This window comes from Falco cherrug, chromosome 4 (genome assembly GCF_023634085.1).
Source record: "Falco cherrug isolate bFalChe1 chromosome 4, bFalChe1.pri, whole genome shotgun sequence".
Lineage (NCBI taxonomy): Eukaryota > Metazoa > Chordata > Aves > Falconiformes > Falconidae > Falco > Falco cherrug.
Window position 1 is genome coordinate 50,039,339 of NC_073700.1, and position 17,588 is coordinate 50,056,926.

The following is a 17,588-nucleotide window of genomic DNA, read 5'->3' on the forward strand; positions in this document are numbered from 1 at the left end:
ACAGAGCAGTATTTTATTAGACATATTTAACTGAATAGAAGATCGCTACTCTGAGAAAATATTTAGAGCACTAAAACTTAAAAAAACAACTGCAATTCAGACTGACCTATATCCCTTTCCCAGAAAAGCAAAGCAAGTATTTATTTTTCCCTTCTTTTTCCATACAGCCTACACATTGCAGTGCAGCAAATAGGACAAGTAAAAGAGGTTGGGTTTGCGGGTTTTTTTTTTTTTGTTTGTTTTTAATGCTAGGATCACAGTTCTGGCTGGATAATCTGACTTCCCAGATCAGCAAGTTACAAAAATACAGCTGCTAGGGAATTCTTACCATATATGTGCTAGGAGATTCTGAGACAGACCTGAATGCATAAAAATGTCCTTAACTTCTTGGCCACTCACAAAACCATCCATGTCTGTGTCTGTTTTTAAGAAAATTTCATCGTATCGCACTTTTTCAGACATTGGCACTACCCAATTCACAGATGGCTGTAAAACAAAATTTTGTTTTTCAAAGGAAGATAAACAGTTTTTATCAATACACTGAGTATATATGACATTATTCAGATGCATGCACTGAACATCTTGCACAATCAAATCTGTTTGTTAACGAGGTATCTCCCCTTTTCCCATGAATGTTTTAGCTTAATACTTTTTATCTGAATTATAAATACTGATAAACAGCTATTCACTAGTTGAAAAGAATTCATTCTTTGGAAATATGGACCCAAGTGGCCATACTAAGTCCTCATGCTAGTAATACAGAAGCTTTAGAAGGTAGATTAATTATTTCTTTGGTATTAAAGCAGATACACGAATAAAACATTTCTATGGTTTCACTTTCTATGAAAAGTGAAGATTCCCCGTAAGATTTGCTACCTCATGGTCACTCTGACTAAAATTCACTCTTCTTCTGTTCTTTCAAGTCTTACCATTCTGACTTCATTCCCTCCACCCAAATCATCCAACAACACACACATTTTCAGAAAGTGCTCACATGAAGCAGAAATCAAAAAGCAGTTTTATTTTTTCCTGCAGTTTACTGATACAAAACAAAAAAGCAGGGGGGTGTGGGGGTGGGAGCAGAGAAAAAAAAGATTTGTACCTGTGCTTGTTTGATGCTGTGTTTAGGAGACAAACTCCCTGTGCTGTTCAGACTGTTGACACTACCATGAGATGGGGTAGAACGGAGGCTGTCTTTTGGTGGAGGACTTGCAGGGAGAACAGGAACTGCACCAGGAAAGACAGGTGTCTTCTTTCTTTTAGAAGGTGGTATGAGAGAAGGGGGTAATAGTGAAGGAACTGGCTCCTTCTCAAGAGCTCTATACACCAAATGCATTGCCTGCAAAGGCAAAAAGGTCAGATACCATTAATAATTAGAAGAAAAAGCAACACGATTTTCCAGTGTCAGTCATTCACATATTAGTAAAACAAAGACAGTAAGATTAGAGATGTAAAGCAGAGCAGATAATTATGAAAGTAATTCCAAAAAGTTTAATCTTGATGACAGCCAAGAGTCAGTAGATGGATTTGAGAGAGATCATTTAATAGAACCATGTGAATAATTTAGATTAGAACAGGCGACTGTAGCAGAGAAAGCTGCAAAGCTCTTCAGAAAAAATAGAGTGATTTGCTCTAGCAGACACACTGTGAACTGAGAATTTAAAGCAACCTACCACAGCAAATTCATCCCTGTCCAGGTGACCATCTTTATCAATATCACTGAGATCCCAGACCTACAGCAATTATGACAAACATAATGATTTGGAGAACAAGTTAAATTTTGTGCTTTTCATGTTAATCACCATCATATTAAGCATGCCCTCTAAAGACTCCTTTTTGAGAAGATTGTATTAGTTACATTAGACCTAGCTAAACATTCTCTGATGAAACAGACTGGATTAGAGTTTTCTGGCAATGTGAATCAACACTGGCTCTAACATACTCTGGACGCAACACAGGCAGTTTTTTTCATCTTTCTATTTTGCAGTTATGGAGTCATCAACCTGACTAAAAACATCCCAAGGTGGCCTTCAGAATTGTGTGGAGGGTATGGGCTACCCGATTGTCCAAGTTTGTCTTAGAAGAAAGTTAAAATGTTTTAGAAAAGTCAGTAAATTTCTAATTTGCATTCCATTCTTAGATTTCTAGTTTTAATTTTTAGTCAAAAAAATACATCCACCCCCCCAAATTTTCCATAGGACAGAATTTAGGCATCTATCAATTTCAGTTCATTATTAGGTCAGGTGCAGTCAACAAAACTTGCAGGAGATTTAGAAGGATAAAAGACTTTGTGTACTCTAATATTCAGCCATCAGCTAGCACCATTTAATCATCAATAGGACTTGGAGATTGTAGAGTAGAGCAAATGGAAAGCTAAGATGGAAGCTCAATCATCTGAACTCTACTCCCAGCTTTATCACTGGACCCCTGTACAAATTTAAGCTAGCTGATGAGCCCTTTGCCTTTTCCTCAGTACCCTATCCTGTCTGCAAACCTTTCTGAAACAGGAAAAAGCTTCTCAAGTTTCTGTCATGACAATAACAAGACAAAATAAAAAGCCTTTCAAGACAGAGTACTTCACAATATTCAAGCACAGAATTAAAACAAGTCATACTTAAATTTTTTAGATAACATAGAGAAAGAGGCAGCTCTTTCTAAAGAGATGAAAGTATGTAACGCAGATACATCTCTTATCTAGAATGTATTCATTCTCAGTCCCAGCAATATGCAAAACATTAAAGAATATGTTATTTTAAATGGAAGCAGAAAAATAATTTAAGGTTTGCTTCCCTTGCAAATATGCAATGGATGCATTAAGCTCAGATCTCCGAAGTATTTGTAAATATACATGAAAAGAAATACATGACAATTTGACAGCTACTATAAATTAGGATGTTTTAAAGTGTTCTCTTGCACAAACAGTGCATAGATTTAATGGTATGTCTAATAACTTGCATTTGGAAAAATGACAAAACAGCGGAATATAATGTTATAAAAGCTATTGTGGTTTAGGAGAGCTTTTTCTTGTTTTTAAACAATCAAAATCAAAATTTTCAGCTCTTAAAATGAATACAGAGATAATGAAGCCAATCTACTCTAGGGCCCAAATTACTACTATTATTCTTACCTCTAAGTGGAAGATTTCAGAGTGCACTTAATGTTCCTGCTTTACAGCATGCACTCAATCTAAAACCTCAGCCAAAAACTGATCTATGTTGTTAACTAACATTTAACTATTTAACACTGCAACTACAAGAAGCTAAATAGAGAATGGCTAAAACTAAACAACATACTTACCCTTCCTAGGATATCAAGAGGTAGCTTTGAATTCATCAGTACTGGTTTTACTTTGTCTCCTGAAAGTAAACCATTTACTGGCAAAAGGCTTTCAAAAATACCATCAAACTTTGCTTTTTCTTCCACCTAGTTGGTAAGAAATAGCCTGAATAAGTAAAAAAGTGTGCCTGTGTGAGTGTTGAAAATGAGATCTTGCAAGAAATAAAGACTGGTCAGTAATATATTCATTGTAAATTTCCAAGCTTTCTTGCAAGCGCCAACCATGCTGTTATTTAACTGTAAACCCCACAGAGCTGTATTTAGGAGTTTAATTTCAAAGCTAAGGTTATGATAGCTAAGTGATTTTAACATGCAGCATACAAGATGTGTCTCTGTAGTGTTCTAACAAGACAATGCATCCTGATTAAAACACTGCTGACCAGGTTTTAAACAAACTTTGACAAACTCTGTAGAATCAAAAACTATTATTTCCAAATAATTTGCTTCCCACTTTGAAGTAAAACATGCACTTTAAAAAAAAGTACAAAAAACACCCCCCCAAAACATCAGCATTAGAAATTATTTTATTAAACGTCTACCCTTTGGAAAATGTTTGCGTTCAAAAATCAACTCAATACAAATATCGCCACAAATGTATCGAAAATTGTTTTTTTCCAGTGCTATATATTGTGTGTTATCACTGAATACCAATTAGAACATATGAACTCAAGCTTTAAATTAATACTTCAGAATGGATTTGGTGAAATGCTTTGCTGTTCTCAGTGGGGTTCCTTTATACAAACATGAAAGTGCCTACTACTAGGATTCTGGAAGGAATCCAGGCAGAAGATTAAAATTCATTGTGTCTTAAAAACATCACACCAGGGGTTGTCAAAGGCTTGTTTAATACTTTTTTCAAACTACAGCTCAATATTCTCTATTGTGCACAAATCTGTCATCAGAAAGGGAGGACTTCCGAAGTGGGAAATATGTTTGATACAAAATTCTCTCACTGGGAAAATTACAGACAAGGAAGACATTTACTTCTAAAGAATGGATGGAATGTGTTGTCTTTTACACTTACCCTAACAGCCCAGTGAGTCTCTGTTGAAGGTGGTGCGATCAGCAAAGGACTGCTAGTGTCATGCTAAGAATAAAAGAAATTTTTAATTTATACGTATTTATATAAAAATACACAGTCTTCTGTCTCTAATCCTTACTAATCAATTTAAGAGATGGTTATAGACATGAAGCCTAACTACACTGAAAAAAAGAAAAAAAGGCTGCACGTGTACCCAAATAAAACAAGAAGCCATACTGATTTATACTATTATAGCACTTTGGTAAAGGCATTAGGGGCATTAGGTACCCAAACACAGAACTAAAACAAGCAAAGGAGGTTGCAGAGCAGCTACTGCAGGCAAAGCTGCAGTCATGCCTTTTACTACACACTCCTGTTGACCTAGCCCCAAAATAATCTTTTGTTATTTTTCTTTTTTCATAAATCCAGAGTTGAGCCACATCAGCTTCCTGAACAAGCTGACTGTAGTTAAACTTGAACCAGTTTTGCAGTCCAGGAAGGAGCTTGTACATATTGCTCAGGAAGACAGGACTATGGCTGCCATGACCACAGTTGTCTTAAGTAATAGTCTGACAGCAGCCTGAAGTCTCAGAACCATTACATTTATGGAACAGAAAACTATTCCAGCATTCCAACTGAAGCCTTAGTTCTCATATAACACACACATATAGTTCTATATTACTTACAAATTTAGGAGGTGGCACAGTCAAGTTTAGACTGCTCAGGTTAACATCATGGCCATTCTGTGCACATGCTACAAGGCGCAATGCAACATAGAAACCCTAGAAACAATAGTGTTTTCTATTAAAAAAAGCAACCAGTCGAAATCAGTCTCCAATAACCCATTAATGATTTTTACTAACACTGTATACGTGCAACACAGTAAAGGACAGAAAATACAGATGTATAGCCCCATTCAGTTAACTGCATAGTGACAACTACCCCACTGCTTTTCAAGATGATTCTTGAAAACTATGATTTCAAGGAAAAACTCTACAATAACATGAGCAGAAAACTTCAAAACTCTTTTAAGGGCTCTCCCGTAATTAATTAGATTTTAGCTATTTTTCTTAAAAATTAATGTTAAAAAAAAATTTCCTCCGTATATACAAGTAACTTGATATTTGATATTCCAAGCTATTTTTAGTAACGCTAGTTATATTTTTTCCATGCAACAAAGGCTTCTGAAATAAATCTTAGAAAATCACAGCTTGTAACTGTGCAAGACATTGACTATGTATCTGTACATCACAGAGATTATTTACAAAACAAGCGAGACAGAAAATTAGATCTGAACTTCTCCAGCAGCCTCACCAAGTAATATACTTGGATAGCAGCAGTGCTAAGAAAAAAAACCTCCTCTTGTAAATGAAAACTTAAAAAAAAAAGCTTGAAGGATAGCTACTACCGATACTACTGATACCACTGTTTTCTTAAAACAAGGCCAATCTGTGGAAGGTAACATAAGAGGTCTACAGGCACATTTCATTTACCTGTTTATCCAAGTATCCCTTACCCTCTGGGTCAGCCAAATCCCATATCTGTGGAGATACAAAATAAAAGTAATTGTCATTTTAAAATCAAACTTAACTCAGTTCAACAGTCCATATTGTATGCCTTCCTGAACTGTTTGTTGCAGTTGTCAAGTTATGACATACAAAGTTCTTTAATTCTCCAGTTAACAACAAAAGTGTTACATGAGACAAAGTCTCCTTTTAGATTCCTGTGAAACTCAGAACAATACCTTGGAGCTATTACTGATCTGCGGTTAACCTAACGTTCAGTGGATCTGATCTGCATTCCACCAAACTCCTTTTTGCAACCCCCTTCTGCTCAATGTCAGCTGCATGTAAGCGAGTGTACCAATAATTACTGCATTACCCAATTCCTTCAACTTACTTTTCCAAGGATACTATCAGAGAGACCAGATTTTTTAAGAAACAGCGCAGCTTCACTTGCCCCGACTCTCCCCGTATATGTTGGATCTACCTGAAAGATAAAAATTCACATTCAGTTGAAACATGTCTGTCATGAAAGCAGAGTCAAGAAATTAAATGTCTCCTGTCTCTAGGTCAAAAAGGTCCAGGTCAAGCATGCATTACCACTCAGCAGAGAGAATTACAGAAGTTTAGCATTGCAGTGGGGAAAGGAATGAGAAGGAAATCTTGAGGAAGTTGAAATTGCACTTTGTTTTTAAAAAATGTCTGAAGAACCTACCTGTTTGTAGTAAGTTTCATATAATGGATTCCCCGTAGAAAACTGAAAAACATGGGAGATGTTAGGAAAACAAAGAATGAACTGCAATCACAATTAGCCCACCTTTAGGGACATACAGAAAAAAAACCCAAACAAAACAGTGTATGGTACTTTGTGTATTACTTCGACCAAAAATATAAAATGGTATGTTAATCTGCTGTGTTCCAAACTGGATACCTGAAATCTAAGTGTGGATAACAATGATCCCCCCAATCTTGCAGCCAACAGACTACTGTCACCTCTTAAAACTCCTTACTCACCAGCATTCATACTTATACTCGCACTTTTAATAACAACACTATATGGTAATAAGGTTTTGTAGAACAGCTTTGAACTACTTTCCAAATTATTTCAGATCAGTTTGAGAACTTCTGTAACAAAGGCAGAGTTTTCAATGTAATGCTGACTTGACTACCTCCTCAGTCCCATATTTATTCCATAAATGCACTTATGGAATATTTTCAGCAGAAAATATTCCACACACACAGCGCCCTGGTATCAAAATACGCCCGTATTTGTGTTTTCAGGACTAGGATCTTAAACTAAAACAGATTAACAAAAGAAAAAAAAAAATAGAACACACCGTTAACTAACAAGTGTCACAAATCCTTGACAATGTTGCTTGAGGATATCAGCCTGGTGTTATCCCTGTATTAAACCAAAGCAGCAGACACAAAGGTAGGCCCTGCCTTTTTGGTACACTAAACAAGCAGATTCCTCTTCCCTCTTGCTGACATTTCAAGCAAATGGGAACTGAAATGCCAGAAGAGGCAGGAGCCTCAACATCCATCTTCTCACCTGTCTCCTACAACTGCCACACAAGTTCTAGCCACACACAGGTTACATCCCCACACCATTCCCCAGCCTCAATGCCAACAGCAAAACAGCTACAATCCGGTCTCAAACAAGTCCCCCATTAGAGCAGTCAAAGGCCTTAAAAAATAAGCAACAAGACAACCCAATAAACACAGTTTAATGAGTGAGACGCTGAGATGTGGAAACATCTCAAAGCCTGCTTGGGAAAACAATCCTCCACCTAAATGACCCAAGTCAGACACCCAATAAATTATTGCTTTGCACTAACTCTGATCACTGGTATGTCACCTCCCAAACACTGCCTTCTTCCTTGTCATTCATCCACATGGATTTCTGGGTGCCCTGCATACACTGAGGGGAAGGGAGACAGAAATGTGGTGAAAGAAAATGAGGTGCATGAAAATTTTACACAAAGAGAATCCTCCTGTAAGTTTACAATAAACACGCCAAATCTTAAGTTAAGGAGCTATCCAAAATAACTAAATCTGATTAACCAAATGAAAGCAAACAACGACTCTTTGAAGATCAATAGTTCTACCTGGCCAGAAAAGAAAAATTTCAGAAGAGTTTCCTAAGCATCTTACGTCTACTTCACTTGTATCTGTCAACAAAATAAGCCGCTGCATTCTCCAACATCAGTACCCTCTAGAAGCTCTCACTCTTCCAGAAGCTGGACAGGACTTCAGAAGAAGAAAGCTGCAACCGTAACTCATAAATCAGACTCATCTTTTTGCTGGCTTGTAAATGATTGGCATGGATAAGCACTGTGTTCCTGTCCAAAGCAGGAAACACATCACTCAGAGGAAACGTGGAAGTAGGAAATAGTCTATCCAGCTCTGAATAAGATCTAGTATGTTTTAGTCAACCACTGGCAAACTACGTATCTCATTTATCAGAAAGCTCAGAGAAGCTAGCTAAAGACAACTACAAGCTTCGCTAACTGATTTGGTGAGTATCCTAGAGTGTTCAGACACAGAGCAAACCACTCCAGCAGCAGTACTGAGTGATCTCATCCCATCAGTGACATTCTTGTCATCCTCATTTGACACTGTCAGACACGACATACAGCTAACTTACCTGAAAGAGGTGGCAGGAATCCAGGGTGATGTGCTTAAATGCTGTGAAGTTTCTTCCACAGCAATATATTCATCCAAGTGCTGCTGGAAAACACTTCATCACTCGATTCTCTATACTTGCAGAATTTTACAAAGATTAAGCCTCTCTGACCAATTTACCTAAATGACTGCATCTCTGTGATGAAGCAGACCAGACAAAATGGGCTCAAGTGATAAAAATAGCCTACCTCCCTGTCACCACACGTGACTACATCGCCATCATTCATGAGGATTCTGTCATTTGATGATACCTGCTGATGAAGAACCTACACAAGACAGTGTCAATGGTAGCAATCAGAGACAAACATTTTGAAGAGTTTGCAGTTGATGAGCGGTCAAAGGATACATAACCTATAATATAGCAATTCAGTTTGACTTACAGTTTAACTACTCTATATTCCCCAAAACATCATCTATGGCCAACGCTTTACACCGTCTGCCAAACAGATGCTTCAGAACCCTGGTGCCTTGTTGTTTGACCTCTAAGTTGAGTTCCTGTACAACTGTGAAGTTCCAAGTCTCAAACTTGCACTTTCACAGCAGATCTGGTACACTGCATTTGTGGTACACAGTACACACACACGGAGACATCTCCATGTCCCTTAATGTAGGTCTAGGAAAAAGGCAGGCATAAACTGCTGCCACCAGAACAATTAATAAAGCCATGTCCTTGCAATCCTCTCTCCTGAGATCACCTCAGGGCCACAAAGAACTCTGGATCAGATAAATTATCTTCCTTGGTGTCCTCCTGTTTCACAATTTTCTTTCAGCCACTCTCGCCACATTGTAAGATGGATGAACATAGGTACTGTGAAAGGGGAAAACCCAAGGTGTTCCACAAAGATTAGAGCCAAAAGAAGGTTGCTGCTGTCCCAGAAAGATTACCTTTGCCCTTATTCTACTTGCTGAGTATCCTGTTGCTTCAGAAGTCTAAGCTACGAAACGATCTGTGCTGCCCCAGTATCTCTAACATAACTCTCCATAATGTTCAGAAGCTGTAGGTCAAACGCGTGTGGCACAGTAGAAAGACCACTGAGGTGGTGATCAAATAGCCAAGAAAATAAAGTTATCAAAGATAAATCCAGTTTCAGTTGTTAACTCCTAGAACTGATTTTACATGCTTGCTTTTTGACTGCTTTTATGCACAGCCAGTTGAAACAAAGACACCTGAAACATTGAATAGCTTGCACACTATTCTCTTTTGTCTAAATTCTTTTACAAAAACATCATAAAAATGTAACTTCATAGAACAATAGAACCATAATAGAATTCATTTCTGAGAACAAACATGATTAAACATTTTCATGTGCCTGAATTAGCCATATTGTTAATCGCTCCCAACACGTTCAGATTAATATTCTTATATCTGAGTGAACATGCTTCAACATTACGTGTAACCTCTCCTATTCCTTTTAATACCATTTCTGGCATTTTATTGTAACTAGCATGTATCTCTACAGTAATCATGAAATCAAGACTATTAAAAGAGGAAGTTTACTAATTTCCAGGGAAATTCTGTTTAACGCCCTGATTACAGCTAGATTACTCTTGATAGTTATTTTGATGTTATTATTTTCCAACTAATTCAATGGAAGCATTCCAGTTTTAAAACTTCTTTTTCTATCTTAAACTGAGATCTTCACAGAATGTGACCCTTTTCCCCTCACAGTATGCTATACAAAATACCCCTGATGCCAGACTTCCAAATGTCAACTAGAATTTAAATAACGCCACAGAAGGATTTTCAGTATAAATACTTCATACATTTTTTACCAACATACTACTGAAGTTCCACAACAAGAAAACTCGAAAAAGGCCAGAGTTTATTTAACGTATGTATTTTGCACTACATTACTTGAAAATTTCTAATAATAGTTTGTATGTGCGGGGACGTCTTCAGATGTTTCTGAACATGTTAATTTAATTAAACAGATGTTAATCAGGACTCCTGCTGCTATTCAGAAGCTAAAAAGCAGTGCACGCTCTTAATAAGACGCACAGCAAATGACAGTATTACCCAAGAATCACATAAGTTGAATGGAAGGGTAAATTTTCAGAGTTACCACGAATAAAAGCCTGTTATTAAAAGGAAATTGATGTATTTAAATAATGCGGACTACCAACAGCAGTTGTGCTGAACTCCTGACTGGCCTAGCCACAGTACAGAAAACAGTTTTAATTTCAAGGTATATGGGAGTGGTGTCGCTTTTTTGTTTTAAAAGAAATAAGTAAACTGGCTATCTTCACAAGAGCACGGAAAAGAATAAAGAGCAACCTCGCTGCTTAAGTTATCTGGGTGAGAAATTAATCCAGAAACTTGTAGCGATGATAACAACAAAAATCTACTGAAGGATTCCCAAAGGGTAAACCAGGGCTCGAAACACAGGCCCTCGGGGCGGGGGGGGGGGGGGGGTGCCGCCCTCCTGTGTGGGAGCAGCCCTAGGCTGAGGGTCTCCCACGCCCCCAGAAGCCTCACCCTCCTACTGAAGAGAGGGAAAAGCCCCTTTTCAGCCCCAGACTCCAAGCCCTTCGCCGTAGTCACCCACGCCCAGGGCCACGCTGCCCCTGCACCTCCCGAATATTAAGCACAGTCATGACACCCAAACAGCAACAGGCGGGTATCACACCGCGGAAAAGGGGGGTGGGTGGTGGTGGTGGGGAACCGTGAGCAGAGCCAGCGTCCCCAGCAGAGACCGGGTCCCAGCCCCAGGCCTCCGACCCGACCTGCCCGCCCGGCTGCAGCCTTACCCCGGGGGGCAGCCCCGCGGCCTCCACGCGGGGAGGGCGCCCGAGCTTTTCATGACCCCCTCCCCCCCGGCAGCCAGCGCCTGCTCCGGGAGGGCTGAGCCTCCCCGGAGCAGCTGCTCCCCGCCGCGGGCCGAGGCAGGGCCTATGCCCCAGCGCCGACCCGGCCCCGGCTGCACCCGCCGGCGGGAGCGGGGGCCCCGCAGCAGGGAGGGCCCGCGCCCCCTTCGCCGCTCCGCTGCTGGGGCCCAGTGGGCCGCGCCGCCCCCCTCAGCCGCCCCCCGCCTCGGCAGGGTCCAACCGCCGGTTGTTACCTGCTGGCTAAGAGGGATGAGCGCCGCCATCTTCCTCCCACTGATTCGAGCAGCGGCCGGGGCGGGGGGAAGGCGGGGCGAGCGGCGGCGGGAACCGACCCGGCCGCGCCTGGCACCGCCGGGCCTGGCCTGGAAGGGCGGCGCCGGGGCCTGCGGGGCGGCCACCCAGGCAGCTGAGGGGAGGCGGTTGATCCAGGAGCGAAACGGTGGCGGCTTATCCGTCCCCGGCAGCTGTTCCTCGGCGCCGCCAGCTGGGGCTGCCGAGCAGCCCAATCCTGCCGTAGCTCAGCCCCTGCGTCCCGCAGCCTCTCTGCTGCCGGGCACGGCTCTCCTCCCGCCGCCTCGGGCGAGGCTGGCGGGGACCCACCTACGGCGGGGACAAAGTAGGGCTATGGCTGACTGCAGCTGCCCTGGGGAATGTTCTTCCAGGTAACTCAATCGAGGCACCACCGATCGACCTTTTAACCGGGACAAAGCTGGGTACAGGTCATCCAAACAAACCCAGTTATTTTACTTCACGACAAGAAACCTCATCACAACAAGCTTCACCAAACTAAGCTCTGCAATGAAATACAACAAAGTTAACGAATCCCCAACTGCAAGGTATAAATGTCGAACGGTGGCCTGAACGTGGCTAGATCACTGGCCATAAAAAGCTAAATCAACAGAAATTTGTTTAGGAAAAAAGGTGAAGGGTGACTGAAAGCTATTAAAATACAAAGTGCTTCATCCCACAGCATCACTGAATTGTTTGACGGGACAGCACGAGCTAAAGAATTTGACCTCAGTTGCTCCATAGGCTAGAAATGGGATTCCACAGATCCTATCTCCTTCCCACACAAAACTCCCCTCAGCTAGCAGCAGGGCAGCCTGGAGGTAAATGCAGAACCATTGCTCTGCGTGCCTAGCTTCAGTTTTTGCTGGATTTGTAGCCTTAGTTCTTGGAGCACAGGGGAAGGAAATCCAGAAGAGCGGAAGGACCCAAGAAGCGACAAAAGAAGCAACTGAACAAATGACAAGACTGAGTTTAAGACAGGTCAGACAGAAAAACAGGCACATCATTCATTGTTTCAAATTCCTTCACCCATTAGAAAAAAAATAAAAATGTAATATTTAAGACAGCTTCCAGGCACTGACCGTATTCATTTCAGGCTACTGAAGGAGGGGGGGGGGGGGGGGAAAACATTGTCTGAATACATTTACACTTCTAAGGACAGATTTGGGGATGGCCAGGCTACTATCACTGGGGTCCCACCCAGAGACAGCTAGAATGTTCTGTCAGCAGGTAAGCAATGGCAGAACAGCTGAGAGCAGCCCAGGCAGCAGCTCTGCAGCTGCAGTAATCTGTGAAACTCTTGACAGGTGCACAATTACTACAGAAGCTTAGCAAAGCTTATCTCCTCCTTAGTTTGAAGTATGTTATGAAACACACTTCACACATTGACATGCTGAACCCTTTAATGAAATACCATAAAAAGCTTATTCTGATATTTCCTTAACAAAGATAAGCATGAATTTTACATTTAATATGAAACCATGAAAAAGTGTAACATGGTTCCAAAACCTAGTGCTTTATTACAGGTGTTTTTAATAGATTTTAGCAGTGTTAAGACTTAAAATTAAAAAGACTTAATTAAAAAAATTAACCTCTTCTACAGAGCATTTAATTATATCATGGTATTTTTATTCAACATAACTGAAGCAGGTTACAAATTGTAATATTGAATTTTTTTACAAAATCCAGTTTTAGTACAGCTCCATTGGTGCAGATTTCAACAAGCTATTAACAAAATATCAAAATCCTTACGTGAAAAGAGCACCAAGCAATTTAAGTGGAAAAAAAAAAAGTTAACTTCTTTCAAATAACCATTAAAACTCCTTCTCAATAGTGTTTCCTCACTGCTCTATCCTTTCCAGATTCTTTTTTTCTCTCTAGCTTTTTCTTAAACTGCTGCTCCAAGTATTTTTCTTCTATAACCCTTTCTTGCTCCTGCTCTTCCTCAATCTGCATTATGTTAATTTCCCTTTCAGGACCCTGATATTAAGATTTCATGTTTCATGATAAGTTCCTGATCAGATTAAACAGGGGATTTTTAAAATGTGGTAATAAAGAACCAAAACAGACCCAAGAATGTCATGTTACCTTCGTTTCTCCCCATGTTTCATATCCAAAGTCTTCTGCATAAGCCTTATCATCTATTACCAAGAAGTTGTCAAAAATTGTGCCAGCTCTCACCTTTGAAGGAATAGGGGAAAAAAACCCACCAGGATGCCACTTTGTTTTCTAAAGAGTTTTTACCTTTCTTTTCTTTTTAATAGTTTGTTTGTATCATATATTCAATATAAATTAATCATGTCAAGAACCCCAGAATTTGATGAAGAATTCTTTCTTTTTGGACAACTGTTTTCAAGAATCTAAAGAACTTGTTTTAACTTTAGGTACCTCACTGCTCTAAGTCTCATCACTGGCTAGTCAACAAACCTAAGACAAAGGAAAATCTCAGGGGTGCCCCAGAGGGCAGTTTTTCCTCATTAATCTTTGTGTAAATCAGGAGTAACTGAGCTGCTTGAAGCCTCAGTTATGTGCTTCCAAGTCAGGTGGAGTAAGCCATACTTTACAGTAGTTACACAAAATAGTTTAGGCCCCTCACTTACCTGTAGATGACTACCATCCAAACAGTAACTACAACAGAAGATCAGCATGTCTTACAGCTCTTTCTATTTTATACATATATTTACAAAGAGCAAGTTAAAAGTCATAGGACCCCAAGATCCCAAAACAACAGATAATGTTTATATGCAAAGGGTAAACAGGTTGCTATATACTCAGTAAGAGACAAGTTATTTCTTTTCCAGTAAAGACATCTTACCTGCCAGATATCTAGTCCAATGATGCTAATATTTTCATAACTGTACTCTCCAGACTTCAGTATCTAATCTGGGTTGTCAATCTGTGGATGAGGCCAAACTCCTCTCTAATTTGGGTTATTAATCTGCCTTGGTTTCCATTGCCCCTAGGATAAACCACGAGTTCTGAACACAGGCAAAGAAAAGTTGCTTAAAGTGTTATCCATAGCTAGGATTACAAAATTATTTGTACTCTGTACAGAGGATTCTTGACCACAGCATAATGCCATTCTCCATTCGCAGCAGCATCTTGGGTCTTCGGGTTTCTCAGCACTAGTGTCTGTGATGAATTCAGCTTCATCCCAATCCTTTAAAAAGACACAGGAAGTTTAAGCTATAAACCTAGCTCACAGTTCAACTGTGTCAAACGCATATGCAGCAGAAATGCAATAATCCAGTAATGCAGAATAAGGACAGCAAATTACCTCAGGTTTGATGTCCTTTGGATCATCAATTTGCATTCGATCATCCCAGTCAGTGGGTTTCCTCACTGTTAGATCATTAACTTTTCTTGGTGGCAAAAAATCAAAATCATCTTCTAAGTTGCCAGATGCAACCATTTTGTTATCAATTTTTACGTCGTAAGTCTGATCTGGCCTTATAATCAAAGTATAAAGATGTGTATATCTGTCAGCCTGGTTTTTAAGGAAAGAAAGTAAAATTTTTAGAACCTTAAATATACCTCTTAGGAACTGCCTGACATCAGAATTATAATACTAATTTCTGATAGATTTTTCATGAGCAGCAGTAAGCAAAAATAATTTCCAAACTCTCCTAGAGGGGGAAAAGTAAAATTAATGACATTTTTTACATCTATTTTCCAGTCCTGCCGTCTGGGTCTCTGAACAAAACCAAAGTGCTGCAAGAAAAAACATTCCCTATCTGACTGGCAAAAGGAAGCATCTCAAGATTGAAACCAGTAGCAGATAAATTAATTATTTTAGTTAATATAAAATACAAGTTATTTAGATCCCAAATAGCTACAGCAAAGGCACATAAAATGGGTTACTACATAAGTTAACAGTAAAAATGTTAAGCATATACCCAGGATCTTACATTTCTATCAAAATATATATGTGTGATATATATATCTCTCACTGGGAAATGTGGAATGAAAGTTAAAATTAAGAAACACAATGACATACATTTCTTAGTGACATGTAGCACCCTCAGAACCCTGTTCCCTCCTGTATCAGTGTCATGTATTATGAATGCAATCATATGTATGCCAACATAAATAATCATATGAATGCATGCCAACATACCATGAACCAGGAAACATCTGAATAACCCAAAATTAAAGTGATTTTTAAAATACAGTGAAAAGTAGAACTTCTCAAAGGTGTTACATATTTGGAATAGTTGTTTGGTTTTTTTTGGTTTAGGTTGGGGTTTTTTTTTCTTCCCAATATCCCTGTAACTTATTTTAAAGTTTATGTATCTCTGAAAATGTGTACTTACCTTGCATCTGATTGGTTTCTTGATTGGATGGTGTTTATTCTTGTAATTTAAAATAACATGGACCTTCTTTGTCTCAGATCCACAAATATTTGGCCTTACAAAGAGATTATATGCTTTGTATCCTTAACTTCTTTGCAGAAAAATACAGATTGCTTACCTTTTCCTTCCAATGCTGCTAGACATCGGTCCCATCCCACATATTTTGATGTATTCCAGTCCATTTTTAATGGATGATGCAGCTTTTACTCAAAGTCCTTAAATTTACTTTAGAATTTGATTTTGTGTAGTTTGAGATTTAGTTGTTACAGAACTAACCCCAGAACACAAAAATCCAGGCAAACCAAAAAAAGTTATCTATGGCACAAGATGAATAACTATATATTAGATACATAATGACAAATTTTACTTTGATGTGCACACCAAGACACTGGAAACTACATACAAATATATAAGGGCTGATAATGGTCTGCAGTATGTTTAGTTAAAGATCTTAAAAAGATCCTGCTGAACAACTACTTTTACTCTACGCCCACTCTAACCATTTTCAGTTATGTGCTTCAAATCAGCTCAGAATGTTTGCATAAATATGTATTTTGTAAATACATATTTAGAGATCTCTCAAGCATGGAAGAACTAAACTCCTTACAATCACAACACCCTTATTTTTTTTAAGACAGCCTTCCTTTACTATTCTTCTACCATTTCCACAACCATCTTTGAAGACTTGCACAACAGCACTGCCATCATTTTAGTAATGAAGAAATAACTACAAACTCACCAAACATAATGTAATAATGTGAATCTCCACTTAGATTCTTCTGGTCCAAATCTGAGGGAAAAACTCTTAACATATCCCCCACCACTGTCTATCTGCTGCTCATGTTTCGCAGTGTACTGAATGACCAGAGCCTTCCCTTTGTTACTAAATGGTTTAAATCATGGGACACAGCATAAAATTTAGCATTTTCGCTTGTTTGTGGACCCGTAGAGATATTAGTGTAATAGTCAAACTTATATTTTTCTCCATTTGCAAAGAAAAAAAACTTTTATTGCCACGCATGGCACATCTGTAAAGGGAAATCCCCAGCTTTAGAGGTGGTTCCCAGAGCCTATGCTGAATGAAACCCATGTACCTTTATCCCACACTGCATCTCCATAAAACTAAACTGATTTAAACTTCCCAAGGTCTGGCTTGTACTCGGAATTCACCCCCCTCTTCTGCCAGCTGGCTGTCCCGCATGGCCAACACCGGCAGCAACACAAGAGTGGGGTCAATAACCACGGTACAAGTACTCACCTCACACAGCGCCGCAACCAGTGGCTGCCCCACCGGCCACCACTAACCCCTACGCCGGCCCAACCTCCGTCCAGAAACTGCTCCTGGAAATACACCGCGGCACGGACGGAGCGCAGTGCGACCCCGAGGCGCAGGGCCACCTTCAGCGCGACGCCGGCCGGGGCTCCCCCACCGCGCCCCCTCTGCCCAGCCACTGCCATGGCCGCCCTCACACGGCAGCGGCCTCACGCCTCCGCCGCCTTCGAGGCCCCGCTCTTTCCATGACGGGCTCTGATTGGCTACGCTCTCCTAACAACTTGTGAAGTGGGCCCAGATTGGCT

The 17,588-nt window shown here is 40.0% G+C and overlaps 2 protein-coding genes across 13 annotated transcripts in view; both read right to left on the bottom strand.

The window, feature by feature from the left end:
- Positions 1-11,737, bottom strand: part of EPS15L1 (epidermal growth factor receptor pathway substrate 15 like 1) — a 45,984-nt gene extending 34,247 nt beyond the window's left edge. For 2 of the 12 annotated variants that reach the window (XM_055707119.1, XM_055707123.1), the window contains exons 1-11: positions 11,604-11,711; positions 8,733-8,810; positions 6,571-6,616; positions 6,257-6,342; positions 5,851-5,898; positions 5,044-5,139; positions 4,361-4,423; positions 3,298-3,423; positions 1,674-1,733; positions 1,103-1,339; positions 329-486 (exon numbers count right to left, since the gene is read on the bottom strand). In XM_055707119.1, the coding sequence (XP_055563094.1) occupies positions 329-486; positions 1,103-1,339; positions 1,674-1,733; positions 3,298-3,423; positions 4,361-4,423; positions 5,044-5,139; positions 5,851-5,898; positions 6,257-6,342; positions 6,571-6,616; positions 8,733-8,810; positions 11,604-11,633 (1,028 nt within the window). In that variant the 5' untranslated portion in view covers positions 11,634-11,711. Of the gene's footprint in view, positions 1-328; positions 487-1,102; positions 1,340-1,673; positions 1,734-3,297; positions 3,443-4,360; positions 4,424-5,043; positions 5,140-5,850; positions 5,899-6,256; positions 6,343-6,570; positions 6,617-8,732; positions 8,811-11,603 lie in introns of those variants that run through there. The other 10 variants (XM_055707122.1, XM_055707125.1, XM_055707128.1 and 7 more) reach the window with 8 other exon arrangements.
- Positions 11,738-13,265: 1,528 nt separating this feature from the next.
- On the bottom strand, positions 13,266-17,506 carry LOC102059845 (calreticulin). Its single transcript, XM_055707130.1, is given in 5 exon segments — positions 13,266-14,763; positions 14,765-14,818; positions 14,936-15,145; positions 15,972-16,065; positions 17,269-17,506. Coding segments are annotated over 5 exon segments (636 nt in total). The 5' UTR covers positions 17,469-17,506; the 3' UTR covers positions 13,266-14,685.
- Positions 17,507-17,588: the final 82 nt, after the last annotated feature.